Source organism: Equus asinus, chromosome 5 (assembly GCF_041296235.1).
Source record: "Equus asinus isolate D_3611 breed Donkey chromosome 5, EquAss-T2T_v2, whole genome shotgun sequence".
Taxonomy (NCBI): domain Eukaryota; kingdom Metazoa; phylum Chordata; class Mammalia; order Perissodactyla; family Equidae; genus Equus; species Equus asinus.
Window position 1 is genome coordinate 83,605,418 of NC_091794.1, and position 22,725 is coordinate 83,628,142.

Genomic DNA, 22,725 nt, shown 5'->3' on the forward strand with positions numbered 1-22,725 from the left:
ACACCCTGTCGGGGCCCCACTCAGAAGGGCCCTGAAGGCAGTGGGCAGCCGTCAGGGGAGGAGAAAAGGAAGCCACCCTGGTGGAACCTGCCCGGCAGCCGGGCCCCCAGTGCCCAGTGCAGAGCCTTGTCCCGGAAGCTCCAGCTCTGAGCCAGCCTGCTGGGAGGACCATGTGCCGGACACTGGGCTGGTCTGGGGCCAGAGCCTCTCTGAGGCCCATGGGGGAAAACGAGGCCTCTGTGGGGATGTCAAGCCAGACTGGGACATGCTCCCCAACTTCCCACCGTCCGCATGTGGTGGCTGCACTTGGCATTCGTAGACCCATGTGAAAGAAAGTAAGCGACACTGCCCACCTGCACCAGCCATGGGGCCCTGAGTGTCTGGAAACCGAGGACTGAAAGGGCCCGAGTTGGGACTCTGGAGAGAGGTCAGCACCACAGGGGTGCTGCCATCCTTCGCCTCCACCCTAGACCAGAGCTTTATTAGATGAGACAGAAAGAGAAACGGCCTTTTATTCTGCGTGGCACCAAATAGACTGATTCGCCTTAGACGACATGGGAGACCAAAGCAGAGGTTCTGGTCCTTATTGGGTCGGGTACAAATCGTGCATTGTGCGCCTCAGGCTTCTCCTCTGCCAAACGGGCACAACTGTACTTGTCTCATTTCCAGCACAAAGGTATCTTGGACACGTGCCTTCTGCCAGCCCTGCCAGGGCTGGGAGCACAGGAACGTCCCAGACAAGGTCCCATCTCTCAGCCTCAGTGGGGAGGGGAGGGGAACCGGGGAACATTCCAACAGACAACCAGGACCCACAGGAGCGGCACAGCAATCACAGCAGGCGCTCAGCGCTCCGGGAGCGTGAGCCGTGACCACCCCTGGCTGAGAAGGACACAGAGGTGAGGCGGGCAGGGCAGGGAGGAGGCCCTCCTGGCGGAGGCAGCGGCCACTGCAAAGGGGGGAGGTGGGAACACGCGGTGGTCCTGGCACGGAGCCAGCATGTGCAGAGAGATAAGGGCCCTGGGCTGTGTGCAGGGACATTGGTGAGGCAGGCATGGCAGCTAAAGAGGGGCCCTGCGTCCCAGCCAAGGGCTCGGATTCCTCCTGGGGACAATGGGACGCGACAGGAAGCTTCTCGGCTCAGAAGGAGGTGATCAGATTTGTGCTGTAGTGAGACTCCCTGGCTGCTGCATGTAGAGCGACCCCGAGGGTGAGCCTGGATGGACAAGTGTCCTTCTTCTGGCCCCCAGCCTCCCCAAAGACCCCTCCCACATCACTGCCCCTGCCTCCCACGGCTCCTCGTCCTTCCCAGGCCTCTCCACGTGGAGGCCCGTCCTCCCCACCTCTCCTCCCGCTGTCTCCCAGAGCCTCATCTGCTCTGAGGACTCAAACGCTGGCCCCGTGCGACATCTCTCACATTCAGACCTTCAGCTGGGCCCTCCTCTGTACCCCGGACTCGTGGACCCAACTACCCATCCAAATTCACCACGTGGGGATATTAGGGCCTCAGACATACGGGGTGGGAAGCAGAACTTCTGGTTTCCCCCAATCCCTCCTCCGACCCCACAGCAGCTCTGCCCTCGCCAAGCCGCCCGTCCTCCCCTTGTCCTCAGAAGGGCCCTCAGCCAGCACGTTGCTGAGCCCTCGCTGGAGGCCCTGCACCCCCTGCCACCTCCACCCACTGCCCAGAGTGGGCCCGCCTCCACCATCCAGCTGCCGCAGCCCACCCCCACCACCCACCAAGAAGCCCTGGGCCTCTTGTAGGTGACCGCAGCAGCCTCCTCACCCGGCCCCCAGCCTCCTCCACCCTCCACCCCACAGTCCATCTCCCACAGCAGGCAGAGAGAAACTTCTAGAGTGAGTCAGATCATGACACTGCTTCGCTAAAACCCTGCAACGGCCTCTCGGTTCACTTGGGATTAAATCCCCCCACCTGTCACCTTGTGAGGGACCCCAAGGCCACGTGAACGGCCCCTGCCCACCCCAACGTCACTTCCCTCCACCCTCACCCCCGCTTTGCTCCAGCCAGCCCCCGCCTCCCTGCCGGCCCTGAGCCCACCCAGCTTGCTCCTGTCCGGGGCCTTTGCACTTGCTCCTCTGCCTGGAACATTCTTGCTCCGTGCAGAGGCTCAGCCCCCCTCCGATGAACAGCCATCTTCCTTCCTCACAGACCCAGCCTCTTGGCTGCCCCTCTGCTCGAGTGTCCGCAGACAGCCTCCCCGAGCGGTCAGCCACTGTCCTGTCTGCGCCCAGCACAGCGGGAGTGCTCACTCTGGTGACTGACAGCTGGGACATGGAGGGTGGGGGCTGGGGCGGAGCGGGGCAGATCCGGGAGGGGCCACGCAGGAGGAGCCCTGCACGAAGGCAGGGAGGCCAGGGTGCCCGCCATCACCCCAGCTCCTCGGCTGAGGTGGCACCCGGGCACCCAGTAGACCCCACTCATCCTCGGGGGTCCAAGCCGCCGTCGCAATTCAGTTACTCTCACCCTAAGGCGTCGCCTTGACACAATCTCCTCCCAGAGAAACATCAGCGTCGGGGCACAGGGGACTGGAGTCCAGGTCAAGGTTCTAGAGAAAAGGCTCAACCCCAGGATCAGCAAACAAACACGAGCGAACACTGAGCAACGAGCAGCAGCAAGGACACTTCTCAGGGAATGACTGTTGGCATTTAAACCCCCGGACACCGGGCATCAGAGCCACACAGTCTGGGGGACACAGAGCTGAGAAGGACCATTTACGGACACGGAGGGGAAGGGGGAGCCACAGCCCAGACGTGCCTGGGGCACCCCCGACCCCAACACGCCACGAAGAGGGCAGGCAGTGTACACGCACGTCATCACCCCACAGCACGTGTGTCCAAGAGGGGAACACGCCAGGCACGCGGGTGTGTGTGTGTTCTGAGCTCACAGGGCTGCATGGGCAATGCACGTCTGTCACGGATGTGCTGTGCATGTGATAACAGGCACACCTGTCAGTGCGGGCGCCCCTCACACGAAAGCGACAGTCCCGCATGTGCATGTGTGCTGCACGGATGTGCGTGCGCACTGGCCAGTGTAAGCGGGGTGCAGGCAGGTCCCGGTGTGGGGAGTCTGCGCACAGAGGCCACAGGGACCAGCCTCTGCACGGGGTGGTGACCACATGGTCGCAGGACAGACTCCATGCAGAGGATGCCTCCTGGCTTGAGCGGCGCCAATCCACCTCCCGGCTTCAGAGGCCCCTCTGCTCTGGGGACCCCGCCCGGGCGTCGGGGGTCCGGACGCAGGACTGACCAGGGACTGCAGGATGGCGTGGTTGGTGGCGTTCATGCAGGAGTCCAGCGGGAAGGAGCACTCCCCCTCACAGTAATAGGCCGAGTAGCCTTGGGGGGCGATGACCCAGTCCTGGGGGGAGAATGGGAGGAGGTGAGTCCCTCCACGGGCCCTCCGAGCCCCCACGTCCAGCACCTGTCACGGGACACTCAGGGCTGCCCTGCCCCTCCCCCGGCCTCAGGGCCCGTCACCCACCCTCAGCTGCTCGGCAGTCTCCCCAGAGGCCTGGCGTCCCCCCGGGGACCCCAGCAGACAGGGCTCGAGCCTGCTGTGCCCCTCCCCGCACCACCAGCATCCTGCGGGGGCAGCAGAGGCCCCCCAGCGCGGCCCACCGAGCCTGGCTTCCCTGTCGCAGCTCTGACAATCCCGGCTGAGCGTTCAGATAGTCTCCTTTCTCATGGTTTTACAAAAAAAGCACTATTCACTATAAAAGCAATGCATTCTCCCCTTAGAAAACTTAGAAAACAAAGCAAAAAGCAATAGCTAAGAAAATTGAAATGCCGCATAATTCCACCTCCTCCTGGAGAAACACTTTGGCTCTGGGGGGGGTGGGGGAGGGGACGCGGGACGGACTGTCAGTTAAGAAAGAGGAGGAGTCAGAAATTACCAGCCAGCCGAGGTCCTGGAAGCTGACATAGAGCTCGTGCCGACGACAAACCTGCCGGCCGTCGGAGCCGTGGACATCATCTGCAGGGGACAGACAGCGCAAGGAGGTCTTTTGGGGGGTTCCTACTCTGTGCAGCTACCACAGGGAGCTCCCAGGACGGGGGAAACCCCGATGGGCACATTTGTTGACTAAACGAAGGACGGAAAACTAAACCTTTTGGTCCCGTAAAGCCCATCCTTGCAGCTCTGCTGGTGCCATGGCCCAGCTCAAGAACCTTCAGTGGCTCCTGATGGCTCCAGAGTAACTGTACGCTCAGCCCAGCCTCCCCTGACTTTCAGCCTGTGGGCCTCCTGATGCTCCAATAAACAGCCCAGGGGACCCTCGGCCACCTAGGGGTTTGTCCTCCTTTCCTCTGGAGACACCTCCTGACCTCATTCCACCTCTCCTGCCAACCCGTTCCACAGGGTCTCATGGCTCCCCCCGAGGCCAGCCAAAGGCTGACTCCCCGTGAGGAAAGGAGGGCATGTGGTCGGGTCAGGCCCGTCCCTGATCCTGAGGGGCTCGAACTCCGGGGGAGACCTTTGCATAAGGAACTGTGCATCCTGCAGGGTGCCCGGGGAGACAGAGGGCACCCAGGGCCGTGCTGCCCAGAGGAAGGGGCGCCCCATTCTGACGGAGACTTCTGGGAAAGGCCAGAGAGCCAGGGGAGGGCAGAGAAGGGACTTCTGGGCAGCAGGAATGGCGAGCACAGATGCTCAGAGGCCTGAGAGGGCAGTGGCCAGTCCCCAGGCCGCAGGGGCAGAGGAGGACAGTCAGGAGAGGTGGCTGGAGCGTGACCACCAGCTGGAAGCCCACCAAGAGCCTGGAGGGTTCATCACCACCACCTGGCTCGTGGCCCAAAGCCTGCGGGCCTCAGGCCCATCCCAGGCCCTCACCAAAGATCCCCGGGAGCTTGTTCGGGTGCGGCAGCTCGTTGGTTTTCTTCGGGGGCCTCCTCTTCAGCGGCCTCACGGCCCGAGGGGCTCGGACAGGACGGGGGCTCGCCCTGAAAAAAGTGACCATGAAGGGCTGTTTGGAGCGCGGTGCCCGTTGCCCCAGCAGACCGGCCAGGCCAGGATCCACGCTGAGCCCTGAGACAGAGAGAGGAGAGAGGGCAGTCACTCGAGGGTGGTGGCCCTGCACGTGGACACAGCAGGGACCCCTCTGCCGGGGCCTGGGCGGGCCCAGGAGCATGGAGGCTGAGGACCTGAGGGGACCCACTGTGCCTCAGTTTCCTCATCTGAAGTCCAGAGTCCCAAGTCCAGCCCCAGCCCCCCGCAGGCAGGTCTGAAGCAGCTGGGGGCAGGGGCCTCGCGGGCTGCAGGGTCAGTATTAGCCATAATCGTGAACGCTGCCATTTGGGCAGCATGTTACGGGTTCAAAGTTATTTCACAGTGACGATCTCACTCATCTTTCCAGTGATCCCGGACCTCATACTGCACTGAGAAACTTCAGAGTCACTCGTGATGGCCCAGAGCCACCCTGCCAGGGACTCTCAGAACCAGGGTCCCACCTTGGTCTGAGGCTCCGAGGCCCAAGTTCTACCTCCCACCCCGGACTTGCTGGGATTTCGACGTAGGATTTCTAACCCCAGCTGACTGGGGCTGCTGCCAGGACTGGGCGGGCACCTGCCCCGCTGAGCACCGCCCAAGAGCCGGGCACTAACTGTGCCCTGAGGCCCACAAACGGGACACCAGGCTCAGGGGCAGGGACATTGGCCCAAAGTCCCAGAGCCAGGTTCACCCCACGTCGGTCTAATTCCAGAGCCAAGTTCTTACCCAGTTAAGTCCTTAACCACCGGGTTTGTGGTTTAAAAAGGGAAGCAGGAGAGAAGAGGACGAGCAGGGACAGATCGGGGCCTCAGCTTAGGGACAGCGAGGCCTATAAAAGCGGCATTTTACTCCACAGCCGCTTAAAGACTGAGGGTGCCCTGAAAAACATATAATTAGCCCTCGAAACGGTCACTCGACCAGTCAGCTGTCTTCCTGTAGCTCTGTGCATTTCCACATGACCTCTTGATGTTTTAATTGTAAAGCAATGAAATAATAACTGTAAAGAAGCTTCTGAGAAAGAATACCACTCCTTGCCCCTCCCCCACTCCAACACATCATTTTCACTTTTCTGGGTTATTTTCATGTCAGTTTAAGTTTTACACAATTGTCCGCACAGCAATGAAGTTTGTCTTCTTCTCATTTTTTTCCACATAAACATTTTCCTGGTTAAAATAAGCCTGAACTATAAACATTTCGAATGTATAAAATTCCTTTGAGAACATACGCCATAATATTTAGAGATTAGCTTATCTTTAGACATTCAGGTTATTTCCTGGCTTCCATTGTAAAGACGAGAATGTGAGGGGACCTCCTCACTCTCTCTTCCGGTGGAATTTTCTTACACTGGACCACAGGAGCATGACGGCCAACTCATGTTTACGTTTCTGAAGACACAGTGCAAGTGCTCCTCTTCCGTGTGCATTTCCCCTCAATGTTGCAACACCGATGCACACGGACACGTCTGTGCACACATGCATTTATATACAGGGTCTACACACACGCATACATAACATCTATACTCTTCCCTCAGCCGGTCTAAGATGATTCTGCCTTACACACCACAGGTCAAGGACACCGCCCGCCACACCCTGTCCTGCTCAAAGGTCAGCCCTGAAACAGCTGTGCTTCAGCCCCGTGTCCATGGGCCATAGACTGAACAACTAATCAATCCAGAGATTGATTTGACCTATGACATCACCTGCCACAAACCAATGCGCTGGGCCCATTGGAGCCTCACTCAGGAAGGACATACGGAGACAGGAGGTCTTCAGCCGCAGGAGGTGATGCTGGAAGGAGCCGTGAGAGAAGCCATTCAGGAGAGTCTGGGTCACAGCAAGTCGCAGTCATGAGGAAGCAGCAGGACCACGAGGATGCAGAGACACAGAAAAGCCTGGCGAGCAGAGGGGACGGGCCAGGGAGGCCACGAGGAGGCGGCAATGGGGCAGATGGGAGCGGGGGGCTGAGTGTGGTCCATGTGGCCCTGGAGTGCAGCTCCACAGCCTGGCTGGCACATGGGCATGGCCTTGGGCCCGAGCAGCCCTCCAGGCCTGCGTGTGCCACTGCCTGTCACTAATCCTAGGTCCCCACTTGACAGAAGCAGAAACTAAGGCCCAGAGAGTAGCAACGGTTCAAGGTCCCAGAGCAAGCTGCAACAGAGCCAGGATTCTCCTACCCTCCTATCTTCCCCCAGCAAACCGTGCAGAGGCCTGGCTGGGGGTGTGGGGCAAGGGACTGACGCCTGGTCTTCTTTCAGAGGTCCTATCTGGCCGACCTGGGAAAGGACCCCCTGACCCTCCTTCCAGGGCCCAGAGCTCCCCCTTCCCCACCAGCTCTGCTTTTTGCCCAACCCATCCTCGGGCTGGGCTCCCTGCCTCCAGCTGGCTGCAGGGAAGGCCTGGGCTGTCTGGGTGGTGGGCTCCTAGGCTGGCAGGCATGCTGTCCCCTTTGCAGCTGAGGGAGTACTTGCGGCCAGGCCTTGAGATGGGGGCCACAGGGGTCTCCCTGCTTAGACCCCAATGGAAGATGCTGCTCTTCTGGGCCAGGTGGGCCCCATGAGACCTCCAGCCTCGCCCCACTTTGTGTCGGCCTATCAGGGCCCAGGTGACTTGGCAGCTCACCTGCCCTATCCCGACCCTGGACAGGCGGTCAAGTCCTAATTCACACCCCTCCCCAGCTGTGCCAGGCCAAGACTGCTCCCATCTCTCCTCGAGGCTTCTTCCTGCTCTGGGTGCCGCTTGGCCCTTCCCTGCAGCCCCTGCCCCACCGCAGCCTGCAGTCATGGGCGTGACCCTGAGGCCATGCTGAAGGACAATCAGGACCCTGGTTGAAACCCTTGCAGGGAATCTCAGCTGTGGACAAGGTCTGCTTTGGCCAGAGGTTACTTCCTCATCCCAGGAGAACGGGGAACGCAATCCTTTCCTTTCTTTGTACTCTCTTAACAGCCTTCCAACTTGTCTGCTTCTGGAAACCTCTGCCTGCTCCATGCTGCTGCTGGAAAACTTCTCCTGACACCCAGGGCAGATCAGGTCCCTCCCCAGGAGCCCAAAGGTGAAGGTGGCCCACTGTCCCCTCGATGACATTCCATCCCACCCCGCACGTGGCCATGGTCCCTGGCCACTCCCCCCACCCCAGGCTGTCCCCTCGGATCACTGTCTCCCTGTCCAGCTCCCCATTCCAGGATCTGGCCCTTCCTTCGGGCTGAGGCCCCAGGGAGACCTCTCTGAGAGGCCTTCCCCGAGCAGCGAGAACTTCCTGCTCTTCCCAAAGTGCTCCCGTCGGTTGTGTGCATCCCAGAGCTACACTGAGAAAGTGCCAGCTCCTCGTCAGGCTCGGTTTTTAACACTTTACACACACACACACACACACACACTCATTGTTTTCTCTTTAGTCTTTGCGACTATGGGTTCGGGATGAAACACCTCACAGCCCCTCTTGGGTCACAAGCGAGTATCGACAGGAGGCCAGATTGGGCTCCAGCACAGAGAGGAAGGAGCTAAGTGTCTCTTCTGGACGACACAAGAACACCATGATTCAAGATGAGAAAACCCATCCAGGTTCTAGAACTCCTAGCATAAGCCGCAGCCTTTGGCGACCCCCAGATGGACGTTTACTCACAGAGGACACTTCCCGCTGGAAGGTCAGCACCAGCAGGCCCCCCATTCAGTCGCTCCTGTTACCAGTCACTGTCCCTCCGAGACCGTCTTGCTTTCCTTCTAGAGACGTCTATTTAGCTACGGGGAGGAGACATGTTGGGGGAGCAGGATGGGAGGTTACAGGGAAACAAAATGTAGCAACAAAATGAACGGCCCCAGAAGGAAAGTCAGAGGGGCCAAAGGAAAACCCTTTCCTTCCAACAGCATTTCTTCCGATCACAAAGGCACACCTGTCCTTGTGTACTTGCCACGTTACTAGGAAAACGGCGCCTCAGGTGAACCCCGGGGGTCTTACCCTCCCTCGTCGTTCACTCCCTAAATTTCAGGACTCCTTCACGAGGGAAGGCACCTCAAGGAAACCCTGCCTGTGGCATCATCTCCAGCTGCACAGAATTTAACGCAAAGGCAGCCAGGGAAGGGGGCGTCCAACGTTCAGTCACGTGGCAGAGCTTTCTCAGCCCTCACAGAACGGACTCGATAAACTTCTACATTTTCCTTCTGTTTTTAATTAGAGTCAAATCCTCCTGAGAGAACAAAGTGCGTCTCCAGGGGCAGCAAGTCTGAGATGCCAGGAGAAATCTGGTCAGACCGCTTGTGTGTACACACGTGGTTCCTGACTACCTGTGGACCAACACCCACGAGCTTCAAACGACAGACCCCCCTCCCGGGTTAGGGTGCCACCTGCTGCATGGGTCTGAGATCGGGGGAGACGGCGAAGGTGCTCCCCGTGCTCTTCCTGATGTCCTCCACCGTCAGGCCTTCCCAGAGCTCGGTCAGCGTCAGCCCTCTCTTCTTGTCCACGTCAAACACGGCCCTCTCCGTGATGATTCGGTCCACGCACCGCTTCCCGGTCAGGGGCATCGTGCATTTCTCCAAGATTTTGGGTTCGTTGGCCTTGGTGGAGTGCTCCATGGTGACCACCACCCTGGTCTTGGCACTGGACACCAAATCCATCGCACCCCCCATGCCCTTCACCCTCTTTCCGGGGATCATCCAGTTGGCCAAGTCGCCGTATTTGGACACCTGCATGGCTCCCAGCATGGTGAGGTGGATGTGTCCCCCTCGGATCATGGCAAACGAGTCATCGCTGGAGAAGAAACAGCCCCCGGGGAAAATGGTGACGGTTTGCTTGCCGGCATTGATGAGGTCTGCATCCACCTGGTCTTTCCGTGGGAACGGACCCAAGCCCAGGATGCCGTTCTCGCTGTGAAGGTGGACGATTATATTCGGGCTGATGTAGTTGCTGGCCAGAAGAGGGATGCCTATGCCCAAATTGGCATACATGCCATCCTCAAATTCAAGAGCCGCCCGCTTGATGATCCGTGTTCTTATATCCTCGGCAGCCTTGGCTTTTCCATCTTCCTCCTTCCGGATTGTTAAACGCTCAATTCTTTTCTCATATTTCTCCCCCTGGATGACGCGATCTACATAAATGTTAGGAACATGGATGTCTTCTGGGGCAAACGACCCCACATCCACAATTTCTTCAACTTCGACCACCGAGGTGTTTGCAGCTTTGCACATGGGCACGTTGAAATTCCTGGCGCTTCGCCTGAAGATGACGTTTCCTGCGCGGTCGGCCTTCCACCCTTTGACCAAAGCGAAATCCGCCGTGATGGCGTGCTCCAGGAGGTAGTGGCGCCCATGGAACTCCCGCACCTCTCTCGGCTGACTCAGGATGGCGATGTGGCCGTCCTGGAAGTACCTGATGGGGGCGCCGCCTTCCTGCACCAGGGTCCCGTAGGCCGTGGGCGTGTAGAAGGCGGGCACTCCGGCCCCGCCGGCGCGGATGCGCTCGGCCAGGGTGCCCTGGGGCGTCAGCTCCAGCTCCAGCTCGCCCGCCAGGTACTGCTGCTCGCACAGCGCGTTCTCTCCCACGTAAGAGCAGATGATGCGGGTGATCTGCTTGGTCCCCAGCAGCAGGCCCAGCCCGAAGTCGTCCACCCCCACGTTGCTGCTGACCACGGTCAAGTCTCTCACGCGGGTCTTGAGCAGCGCCCGGATCAGGTTCTCCGGAATCCCACAGAGCCCGAAGCCCCCGACCATGATCTTCGCCCCGTCGGCGATGTCTCTCACCGCCTCCACGGGATCCGTGTAGAACCGGGCGCGGGCGCGAGCGCGGCTGGCGAAGCCGCACACCCCGCCCTCGGCCAGCGCGCGCCCCGAGCGGCCGGTGGAGACGCGGCGCCCGAGCGCCGCCGCGAGGAGCCGCAGGGCCGCCATCGTCCGCTCCCGGCTCCGGGCCGCGGGGACAGGCCGGCGACCGCGTGCGCCCCGGGCCGCCGCCGCCGCGTCACAGAGCAGGCAGGGCGCCCGCGGGCTGACGCGCCGGCCCGGCTGGTCCCCCCGCACCCCGGCGCCTCCGTCTCCGAGGGCTCCCGAGGCGCCCCGCCTCCCGGCCGCGGAAGGCGAAGACGGGGCTTCCCGGCCGCAGACGGTCCGGCCCCCGGGACCAGGAGCAGGACGGCGGCGCACGGAGGCCCCGCGGCGGCGACACTCAGGGAAGACGCGGCCGCCGGTCTCCTCCCTTCTCCGTGGCTCCCTCCTTCCCCGGGTGACCGGTCCAGCCCCAGGGCTCTAACCCGCTGGTGTGTCAGTGGTCCCCGCCCCTGCGTCTCCCGCACTCACCTGTCCTGGAAATGACATTTCCACGTGGACGTCCACCAGGGCTCTCAATAATGTCACCGCCAGAGACAACCTTGTTTCCTACCTCAAACCTGCCCCTCCTCTATTTTTCCCCAACTCAGGCAAAAAAAATATTTAAAAAATCCCGTGGCTCAATCCTGGTCATCCAGGATTCCTCGCTCAGCCTTTCTCCATTTCCCTAACAAGGGCGCACAGCTGTTACCTGCGCCCCGTGTGCCTACGGGCCCTCTGACTTCGCTCCTGTCCCACAGGCTGCTCTCCCCGCTGACGTCAGGGGGCCTTTGGTTTACACACATGATAAAGTCTTTTTGTTCTGTTTGTTTTATAATAGTTGAGATTTATAGAAAAATGGCAAGATAATACAGAGAGTTCCCATATATGCAGACCCAGCTTCCCCTGGGAAATGTTAACATTTAAATCCCTCTGGCACAGATGCCACAACCAGCAAACCATTACTGGTCTCTTCTTCTCAGTGAAACACTACGATTTACGAGGATTTTATTTTCCCCAGTGCCCTTTTTCTCTTCCAGGATTCCAGACATTTAGTCATGACAACTCCCTAGGCCTCTCTGGGCTTTCTCAGACCGTCCTTGTTTTCGATGACCCGGACAGTTTTGAGAAGTACTTCCAGGTATCCTGTAGAATATCCTTCAGTTTGGGTTTGTCTGACGTTTTCTCACGGTTAGACTGGGTTGGGGGATTTTGGGGTGAAGCGCCCTCTTGTCCCAGCGCATCAGGCTGCGTGGATCTACGTGACTTATTCACGTCACCTGGGTCACCTGGCGCAGGTCGTGCTGCTCAGGTTTCTCCACTGTCAAGGTGCCTCCCCCAGCCCTGGCCATCCGGGACTTTGGGCCACACTGAAGGGGTGGGAGGGACGCTGCACCTCCTGGCGGGTGGGGGTCTCCGAGGGCTCTTTTATAAAATCCTGACTCAGACCCTGTCGCCCTCCACTGCTGTTAAATAAAATAAGCTGCCCTAGAAACTCCACCCCTGGCTGGGTTTCCCCGAACTCCTCACGCCCCCTGCGCACCTCTCCCAATCTCATGCCGCCTAATCTCTGCCTGGCCCGCTCTGCCCCAGCATGCCAGCCCCCTGCTGTGGCTCAAACACGCCAGTCTTGTGCCTACCGTCAGCCCTTCTGTCCCCACTGCCTGGCATGAAGCAGCACCCCCCTCAGCTGCCTGCTAACGAATGACTGACTGTGTGAATCCGCATTCTACACACGCGAGAACTGAGGCTTGGAAAGGTCAGCGACCTGCCAAGGTCACCGAGGTAGAAAGCTGCAGAGCTGGGCTTCAAAGCCAGGCCTCTCTGCCCAGAGCCTGAGGGTGGAAGCACCCGTGCTCTGCCCAGTACGGACCCCCCGGAGGAGCTCCTGCAGGCCGCTCCGGAGAGGAGTAGAAAGAATCACTCATTTCCTAGGGAGGGAAACGCGGACTCGCTCCCTCACCAGCTCCAGGGTTGGCTCTGCCCAAGGAGAGGAGGAAACGCCCGCTGGCAGGGGCCTCCTGCTGTCCCGCACTGTGGGAACCTCACCTCGTTACCCCACGGAGCCCCGCGGTGGGGAGGGCGTTGTCACCCTGCGGCCCGCGGAGAAAGGGGCGGCCTCCAGGGCCGGAGGAGGTGGCTCCAGCTGCGTCTGCCGCCAGCGGCCTTGGAGGAGCCCTCAGGAGAAGGTTCGCTGCCCGACCTGAGTCTTACCATCCTCCGTTTCCACATAGAGCCGGAGTCCCAGGTCCTTGTTACGGTTCAACAACCAGCGGTCGCTGGCTGCTGTCACGTCCAACACCAGCCAGCCCTCGTCCCCAGCTTGGAGCGTCTGAAGATCCAAAAAGAACAAGTCAGACTCCCTGTGGACACGAAAGAACAATTAACCGAGGGCCAGCACAGCCGTCTCTGTGTTTCCAGTGCCCGCCTGGGGACCACTAGTGGGGCATCTACTGCCTGGCTCTGGGCTGGGTGCCTGACGTGTCTTATCTCACTGTATCTACTCTTCAAACGTGTTACTGCGCCCGTGTACAGATGGGGAAACGGAGGCTCGGGAGCTCAGTGACCCGTCCAAGGTCCCACAGGCAGGGCGGAGATTTGAAGCCAGGACTGATGCTGGGCCCCTCTCCACGGTGCAGGGGGCCTCGGGCCAAGCATCTTCCCGTCTCTGAGGGTGTGCTCCCCAGGAAGCTCCCCTTCTGTGCTCTGAGAAATGTCCCCCCAGGGCTGGGCCGACACACGGACAGAGGCCTGACCGGGAGGCAGGGCGCGGGGCTGGCACCTGTTGGCCCGCTCCCTGACCACCTCGAACATGCTGACATGGAGGGTCCTGTTGAGCGGGTGGGTGCTGGGAAGCTTGTAAATCCGGAACTCAGCCGCTGTGACCGCCTCCCCCGCTGGGATCTGGGTCAAGTCAAAGCGGAACTCCTTCCAGTGGGGCTCCTGGTGGCCCAGGGTGCGGTCGAGCTCCACTGCAAGACAAAGCGGGGCTGGCAGTCACACGTGGCTCTGGGCTCAGGCTCCAGGGTGGGCAGAGCTGGGTGGGAGCCAGGGGCCTGGGCAGCCTGGGTGGGGCTGGCTCCTGGGCTCTGCCTCCTGGGTGCTGAGCGGGCTCCATGAGCCGTATGGTGAGGGCCCCAGCACAGAGCCCGGCACACGGTGGCTGCCAACAAGGGGTCCATTTCTTGCCCCCAAACCCAGCCTGTCCTGCAAAGTCTCCTGCTGGCTCTGGGACCCACAGATGGGGCAGAGGTCAGGTCCCTCCTCTGGGGAGATGGACATCAGACCCGAGGAGGCAAAGGACCACGGTGGTGGGCAGGGACATAACTGAGCACATTTCAGGGGGACCGGGTCTCCCCGAGTCTGCCGATGAGCATTGGTGGAAGGTGGGGGAGGAGGGTGCTTGCCGCTAATGCTGGAGCTGGGGCTTGAGGGGTGACAGTGAATTTGCCACGACGTCAAGGGAGAAGGACCCTGCGGAGGAGGGCACAGCATGAACAAAGGCCCAGAGCTGAGGAGCGGATGGCACCGGCAGGGACACGGACAGCCATGAAACACAGCAAAGGGCAAAAGGAGGCAGGTCCCTTTGTAGAACGAGGTGAAGGAGGAAGGAGGGAGGCATGGAAAGGAACGAGAAGCAGAGAGGAAGGAGTGACAGCTCCTGGAGAGGCCTCGTCAAGCACTGGGGAAGTCGGCGGGTCCCATGACATGATGGGATCTGAGCAGCCTTTCTGGAGGAGGTGACATGTGAACTGGCTTTGAAGGATCGCATATGGAGAAGGTGGTAGGGAGGGCATTCTAGGCAGAGGGGACCTCATACACACAGGTGCGGGGGTGTTGGGGCCACCCACAGATCAGCAGTGTGGGGCACAGGGCGTGAGTCTGGCTGTGGCCTGACTGTGGAGGGCTGGAAATCCAGCCTAGGGGTGTGGGCCTCGCCTGTGGCCTGTGGGGCCAGGGTTCCGGGCAGCAGGGAAGCGGCATGGTTTGAGGGTGGAGGGGAAAACATGCGTGGAGGCGAGGGTGAAGCACAGGCTGGAGGGGGACCTGAGGCGGCCCAGTGGGGGTGTCTGAGTCCGGGCAAGAGACCGCGGGTGGGACCAAGTCCCACATTTCCCCAGCTGCCCGGAAATGCCCAGGACAGTATATTTAGGGCCATCTCACTTTAGCCTCCTGTCACTTTCAAACACTAAAAATCTGTGTTTACGCAAAGCAGGGGCGGGAGCCGCCCAGCGCCTCCCCCAAAACCCAACACTGAGATTTTAATGACATGTCTGTGAGTCTTTTTAAAAATTCTCTCTCTGGCTACTGGGCTCAGTGACCACAAGTCACCAGGCTGGTGGCAGAGGCGGATGTGGGGAGCACTTCCTGTCCTCGCGGTGGGGACCTGGTCCAGGGATGGATGGGCAAACAGCTGCACTGGGCGGGGCCGGTGGACACACACGTTTGGGCAAGAGACGGGCTTTTCATCCCCAGACCGTGGAGGAGAATGGAACCTCCATCATCTGACAGGGTGCCAGACACACAGCCCATGCCCACCCTCTAGCCAGGCTGCTCCAGAGGCAGGTGACACAGGTGCCACCTGTCCTCCCACAGACAGAGGATGGAGGGCAGGGTTCTGGACCTCTGCCAAGTGATGCTTGCCATGAATATCCACACACAAGTCCCCTCCTCCTACAGACACACTCACACACACACAGCTTTGGTGACAATTCCTATAGATTCAAGGACCGCACAGAACACTTCTGTCACGTGGCTGTGTAAGAATCCCTCATCTGCAGGATGACACAGACCCAGGCTGCTGGCTGTCACAGCGTGTGGTACAGACAGTGAGGAGGGTTGCTCAGTCACACCCTGTGCCTGACCCCTTCAAAGCATCATTAAGGGGATCTGTCCCCAAGGCACAGTGGGGACGGACAGCTGGGACCTGGGGGCCCACTGGGAGTTCTGTCTGCAGGCCTGATGCTGATTTCTGTTGGATCCAGTGACCGAGGGAACAACCCACGAGCCCGCCAGCTCCGTGCGTGCACCAAGCTCTGTGGCCTCCCTCCCTTGCTGACCTGGGGGGCCCAGGTGCGCTGGGTCAAGAGAGCCTGGTTCATCCGAACTCAGCCCAGGTCCAAACTTCCGTCCTGTGGGTTTGTGAAATCGACAAACCAGCCCGTAGTTCCAGCTCGGGAAACTGCCCGCCCCGCTGTTCCAGGCACGTGCTGGAAGGTGGTACATTTAGGAAAATAAGACTTTTTGTCAGAAATTGCTATGACCTCCTGGGATGCAGCATTAAACTAGACATTACTGTAACTGGCCCGGGGGCAGTGCCCCTTTCTTTGCTGGAATCACGTGGATGTACAGCTTTCAGCGGTTGCTCCTTCGGATTAGGAAAGATATGTCTCAAACGCCGGTGTTGAGGAAGAGCATTTGTTAGGACCTGGATTTTCCCCGTGGCAGTTCCTGGGTGGGCTGCCCCTGCTTTGGCTACTAAACCAGCATCGAGAAGTGCAGCTGCTCTGGCTAGGAGCTGGGGCTTCTGGTCCCAGCCCTGACCCCATCAGCGACCAGGTCCTTTCCCTGTGTTGCCTCAGTCTCCTCACCTATGAAGTGGGGCTATTAGGATCCTGTCCACAGAGGGCTCTGAAACAAATCTGCAAAGGGCAGGGATTATGAGACAGGAGCGATGGCCACTCCTTAGGAGCTGGGGCGGGGCGCTGACCCCTAATTTCCTAAATTCATCGATGTATGAAAGTGGTCACCTTCTGCCAGCACCATCCGGAATTTCATGTATGAAACTCAAGAGCCATGGGGTCAAGAAAGGAGATATTCAATTTTCTTTTTCTATGTAAAAGTATGGAATGAAAGATTATATAACATAAAAAGACAGCAATTCGGCTGAAAGGCATTTGGACAGCTTCAAGGTGCCTCCTTTTCACCTGCCTGACCTTTGTCACCACACTTGATCCTCTGGGCCTCAGAATTCACATCTGCAAAATGACCGTTTGATGCAGGGTCAGATGGAAGTGTAGACAGCCGTGTTCCTATGGTAGCTGGTCTTGGTTACGGTCCAGCAAACGCTTCTAACATATTATTCAGCAACGTTTCCTTTTCGGCACACCTTCATGCCCAGCCTCCACCTTCCCCTATAACCAAGGTCTGGAATCTCCCAAAGATGCCCAGGCCCGGAGAGGCAGCCCCTCAGCAACACCACTGGGGCCGTTGCCTGAGTTCTGGCTCAGGTCCAAAGCAAAAACTGACCTTTCTTCATAAAAGTGCTCAAGATTCCAAACATCAGAGCCCAAAGGACAGAGATCACCACATACAGTCTCCTCCCACTTTTACATACACGTGGGGACGGAACCTGGGGGTCCTCGCTCCCATCTGGGCTCCTTTCACTACAGTGGGCCTTTATCACCTGATAGAACGCTGAAAAACACGCCACCAAAACCAAGTTGGAACTGGCCTCTCGCTGCTTCCCACCCCACTGCTATTGTTTGATGGTCCACAGAGGGAATTTATGGGAAAAGCCAAAGTCCGTACAACGTGATTTCTTGGGTTTTCCCAGTAAAATTTTGCTGCGGGTTGTGGGGTTGGGAAGTTCATTCCCAGATCCCCTGGCAGACTCACACAGGCTGGAGGATGGGGGCAGTGGACACTCCCTGCCTGGCCTACGTTCTGGATCCCGGCCATCTGAGATACGTCCTGCCAGGAACCCTCGCTCCGTGGTGGCCCTGTGGGGGAACACGGATGTTTGGAGCAAGGTTTCTGGGTAGTCAATTATCTCCCCCACCTGCAAAATCTGGGGCAGGGATTCCTAAGCTAGTGGTGGTGGTGGGCACCCTTGGGCACGTGGGAGAAGACTCCTGACTGTGTTGCCTTCTCGTGCTCTGCAGGGTTTCTAAGAACACTTACTTTTTCCATTCATGTCTCCAGGTCACATCCAGGGATATTAACTAATTCGCTTATTCAACACCTTTGAAAGCAGTGCTTGCTGTCTGCAAGTCACTCTAGGCACTGGGGAAGCTGCAGGCAGCGGGACAGACAGCCCTGCCCCACAGAGCTCCCAGTGCAGTGGGGACGGTGGGAAGCAAACGAGATCCCTGCACGCGATGAGCTCTGCGAAGGACCTGGGAGAGGGGTGAGGTTCAGGACAATGCCGGGGGGCGGGCGGGGGTCACTGTGCATTTTAAACTTTATTTGGAAATAACTAGATTATTTAGATGTAGAGAAAAGTTGTTGCAAGAATAGTACAGAGACTTCCCATATACTCTTTACCCAGCTTTCCCTAATGACAATATCTTACATAACCAAACCATGGTATAATTATCAACCCCAGAAAATTGATATGGCTACAATACTATTAACTAAACTACAGACTTTTCTTGAATTTCACCAGTTTTTCCACGAATATCCTTTTTCTGTTTCAGGATTTCAGTCTAGGATCCCACGTCACATTTAGCTGTGAGGTGTCCTTGGTCTCCTCTGATCTGTGTTAACGGCTAAGTCTTTGCTTGTCTTTCACGATCTTGACACTTTTGAAGAGCACTGGTCACTTATTTTGCAGCATGTCCCTCAATTTGGGTTTATCTGATGTTTTCTCCTGATAAAATTAAGTCATGGCTTTTGGCAAAGAATACACAGAAGTGATGTCCCCTTCTCCGGGCATCAAATCAGACAACAGGATGTCAACTATGTTATTACTAGTGATGTTAACTGACTCTTTGGTTAAGGTGCTGTCTGCCAGGCATCTTCAGTGTAATGTCAGAATTCTTCTTTTGGAAATAATAAAATCTTAGAGGAGATACTTGGAGATTTAAGCATATATCCTGTTTCTCCTCAAACTTTTGCCCACTAATTTTAGCATCCATTTGTGGATCTTGCCTGTAGCAATTACTACTACAATATCTGCAATAGTGATTTTCTATTTCCTTCTTTCCCTACATTTATTCATTGGATTTTTTTTTTTTTTTTTTTTTTTGGTGAGGAAGATTGGCCCTGAACTAACATCTGTTGCCAATCTTCCTCTTTTTGCTTGAGGAAGATTGTTGCTGAGCTAACATCTGTGCCAATCTTCCTCTGTTTTGTATGTGGGATGCTGCCACAGCATGGCCTGATAAGTGGTGTGTAGTCTGCACCCAGGATCCAAACTTGTGAAGCCTGGGCTGCCAAAGGGAAGTGTACAAACTTAACCACTGCACCACTGGGCTGGCCCCCCGGAATTTTTTTTTTAATTGCTGATTCATTTATTTATTTGTGAGGAAGACTGGCCCTGAGCTAACATCTATTGCCAGTCCTCCTCTTTTTGCTTGAGAAGGACAGTCCCTGAGCTAACATCTGTGCCAATCCTACTCCAATCCGCATATGGGACACGACCACAGCATGACCCAACAAGCAGTGTGCAGGTCTGCACCCAGGACCCAAACCTGTGAACCCTGGGCCACTGAAGCAGAGTGTGCGAACCCAACTACAATGCCACTAAGCCGGCCCATCCCTGGAATTTTTTTGAAAGGAAGACTTGTCCCTTCTCCCATAATTATTCAATGGTTTACTTATATCATTATGGATTCATGGATATTTATTTTGTTCCATGGGTTATAATCCAATACTACTATTATTCATTTTGTTGCTTAAGTTGTTCCAGCTTTGGCCATCGGGAGCCTTTTCAGGTTGGCCCCTGTCCCTTCAACATGCCCCCTTCCCCATCCTTTTCTGAGTACTTCCTATTGTCCAGCACACAAGCCCATCTTATAATTCCCCATCCCCACCCCTGAAATCACTCATTTCTCCAAGGCCCTCTGGCGCATTTTATTTACCATTTATAGAATAGGATTTAAAAACCGAGATCTGGGCCCAGGATGTGCTCTAAACTAATGAAGTGTCATTGCTTGTAGGCCCTCTCAGGGGACAGAGCTAGGAAACATACGTGTGTACACTCACCTAACATAAACACACATTCGTCTTTATTTTATCTATTTTTTCTGGATATATCTACTTTAGAAATCTGAGTTATACAGACACCTCCGATTCCAGTCCAGTGTGGAGTTACTTTAGATGTGGTTCTTGGGAAAAAGCTCTCGCGTAAGACCCTCTAAGATCAGACCTGACACCCTCGTGCATTGCCGGCAGGATAACCTCTATGGAGGGGATCCAGCAAAATATAGCAACATTAAACATGCATTGATGCAGAAATCTCACTTCTAAGAAACTGTCCCAGAGACACACTCACAAAAATATGAAAAGCTGCATGTACAAGGTTATATGTTATCGTACAGTTTTGTAATTCGTTACAGAAAAAGTCTGCAAACAATGCAAATGTCCATCAGCAGGAGAAGGGAAAACTGAAGTGTGCTACAGCCTCATGGTGGGGGGCTAAGCAGCCAGATCAGATGAAGAGATCGTCTATATTCTGCAATAAAGTGATCTCCAGGAGATATTCTTATTTTAAAAAGAAACAAAGTGAACAGTACAGATAACAGACCTTTCATCTAAGAAAAAGTCAAAGCCCAAATATTATAAAACTGCATATACATCATATGTAGATCCACAAGTCTAGATGTAATTGTATTTCTTAAATGGAGAGGGAAACTACAAATGAATAAATTCATCAAAAAATAGCTACCTTTTGGGGGAGGAAGAGAAGAGAGAGTGTAGGAGAAGCCAGCCTTCTCTGCATGCTCCTTGTTTTGTGAATTTTGTAAAGAGTTCACATAAGTATGAAACAAAATTAATTCAAAATACAAAAATAAAGAGCAATATCTAGGATTAAAATGCAAAATAAAGTAAACGAATGACGTATCGAGTTGGTGGCTTAACCACACAGTGAAGATTATTTCAAGTCACTTTAAAACAGAGTAATTTGACTTACATCCCCAGTATAGCTTAGGGATAGCTTAAGGGCAAAACAAACTAAAAATAAAGCTTAATTTTTCAGTAATCATATTATGATGATGATCTTATTCTGTAACTATTATATATATGGTACATTGTGTATAAAATATATATTTGTAATTGTAGAATAAAGCAATTATGATGTTAATGTTGTTAGGAGCAAGTTATACAGCATAAAAGAAAATATAAAATCTAAGAATTTAAGTAAAACCTTATGATCCTAAATTTGAATTGGAAACACCAATTTGAACGCATGACTTTCTTTTCTCTTAGGAAATACACATTCGCTAGCTTTGTCCACCAAAAAGGCCTGGAAGGGACGGCTGGCAGGGGAAATGAGGAGCCCCCGTGCCAAGAGTGCAGTCTCACAGGACCATCCACACAGGGCAGCAGGGCTCGTGGAGAAACGCTGATGCTGACCGGGGCAGGAAAAGCATAAGCAGAGCCTGGAACATCTTGCACCAGACGGCATGGAAGCTCTCAGAAACTCCTGGGAGAGATTAAAAATACTCAGAAGCCAACTTGAAGGGGCTTTGCCATGGCCAAGGAAGGGCCAATTTTAGGACCAAAGGGGATAACAATGGCAACAGACTGAAACACATCACATATGTCAATATCCATCAGTCCACCATCATCCTCATCATGAAACACTGGTCACCTTTGCACAGGATTTCTCAGCCTTGGCACTAACAAAGATAAGTCTTTGTTACGGGGGGCTGTCCTGTGTATTCTAGAATCTTTAGCAGCATCCCCAGCCTCTGCTTACTAGACGCCAGTGGCATCGCCTTCTTCTCCCAGTTGTGACAACCAAAAGTGTCAGGTGTCTCCTGGGAGGTTGAGAACCACTGCCTTTGGAGAATGCTAGGATTCAGTTCATTATCCTAAAACCTGGTAAATGAGGGGAAAAAAGTCAAGTCTGGAGGAGGAGAAAGAACCAGTCACGTGAAGACGTGGAGGAAGAACCTTTCAGGCAGAGGAAAGAGCAAACGCCAATCCTGTGTGTTCCAGAGACATCCAGGAGCCCGAGGGGCTGGAATCTAGTGGTCTAGGGCCGAGGTGCGAGATGAGGCTGGAGGGACAGGCAAGGCCAGGTCGTGTGGAAGAAATGCTGTTTCTCAGCCTTCAAGAACTCAGCACGGTGACTCAAAGAAGCTCTGTGACCTAGGAAGAATTTTATAAACTTCAGCTGTTGCTGAAGGACTGACAGTCCATGAATGACCCTGTGATGTGGGTCGGAAGCCACGTATAGTTTCCTGCAGCCAACAGAGACTCCTGACAGCCAGCTCCATCAAGACATCCAGGCTGGTGGGGCACGAGCCCAGCATTGGGGACAAACAGTGCCACCACTGGTTCCATGAGCGCCTTATTTTGTACAAAGTTTCACTTTGTCAAAGAATTTACATTCTTAACCTTACTGTGGTTCCAGGAAAATGAACAATCTCAACACCCTCCGCCTTCTCCTCCAGCCCCTGATAAAACCTCCTCGGGATCCCACGTTTTCGGGAAAGGCCTGCTGTGGGCAGGAGCTGGCCTCCCCCGCCACGGCTGCAGTCCACATTCTGCCTTTCCACGTCTCAGACCCTGCACCCGCCACTCACAGGCCAGGTCTCCAGATGCCACACCCTGTGTCCACCAGAGTGACACCAGCAAAGGCTTCGGCTATTTTTGTGCCCTGGACAAAATTTAGAGTCACCCGGATGACCTAAATCGGTCTTGTTTCAGACCAAAACGTAAGACTTCAAAAGACACCCTCTTCCTCTAGCGCACAATGGCTAAGAAAACAGAATCTTCTGACCTGTCCGTCCGTCCTTCCTGCCCTCAAACCCGTCCACAGCCCCACAGGGCCCCTGGGAGGAGCCTGAGCTCCGCTCTGCGTCCTAGGCCCCCTGAGCCGGGCCAGCCCATCTGACGGCCTCCTGGGCCTCCTGGCTGCCCACGCCCTCCCCCGAGTCCCTCTCGCCTGGGTTGACCCCATCCCGCCACGTCTACAGGCTACTTTCCTCCGGGTCCAGCTGTAAAGCCCCCTCGTCCTCTTCTGCCCCAACACAGATCAGC

At 56.1% G+C, this 22,725-nt stretch overlaps 2 protein-coding genes across 5 annotated transcripts in view; both read right to left on the bottom strand.

Annotated features, from left to right (window-relative positions):
- The window catches only part of BMP8A (bone morphogenetic protein 8a), a 33,629-nt gene that overhangs the window by 3,768 nt on the left and 7,136 nt on the right, over positions 1–22,725 (bottom strand). The window contains exons 2-7 of one of the 4 annotated variants that reach the window (XM_070510304.1): positions 13,574–13,763; positions 13,006–13,154; positions 4,847–5,041; positions 3,912–3,991; positions 3,266–3,376; positions 2,483–2,564 (exon numbers count right to left, since the gene is read on the bottom strand). In XM_070510304.1, coding sequence (XP_070366405.1) covers positions 2,484–2,564; positions 3,266–3,376; positions 3,912–3,991; positions 4,847–5,041; positions 13,006–13,154; positions 13,574–13,763 — 806 coding nt within the window. In that variant the 3' untranslated portion in view covers position 2,483. Of the gene's footprint in view, positions 1–2,339; positions 2,565–2,842; positions 3,377–3,911; positions 3,992–4,846; positions 5,042–13,005; positions 13,155–13,573; positions 13,764–22,725 lie in introns of those variants that run through there. The other 3 variants (XM_070510303.1, XM_044770419.2, XM_070510305.1) reach the window with 3 other exon arrangements.
- Positions 9,150–11,024, bottom strand: LOC106830581 (succinyl-CoA:3-ketoacid coenzyme A transferase 2, mitochondrial). Its single transcript, XM_014840202.3, has one exon. It carries the CDS (start codon positions 10,876–10,878, stop codon positions 9,325–9,327), a length of 1,554 nt encoding a protein of 517 aa, XP_014695688.3. The 5' UTR covers positions 10,879–11,024; the 3' UTR covers positions 9,150–9,324.

Bases quoted from the DNA above. Each gene is read 5' to 3' on its own strand.
- LOC106830581 (XM_014840202.3), bottom strand. From the start codon at position 10,878: ATGGCGGCCCTGCGGCTCCTCGCGGCGGCGCTCGGGCGCCGCGTCTCC.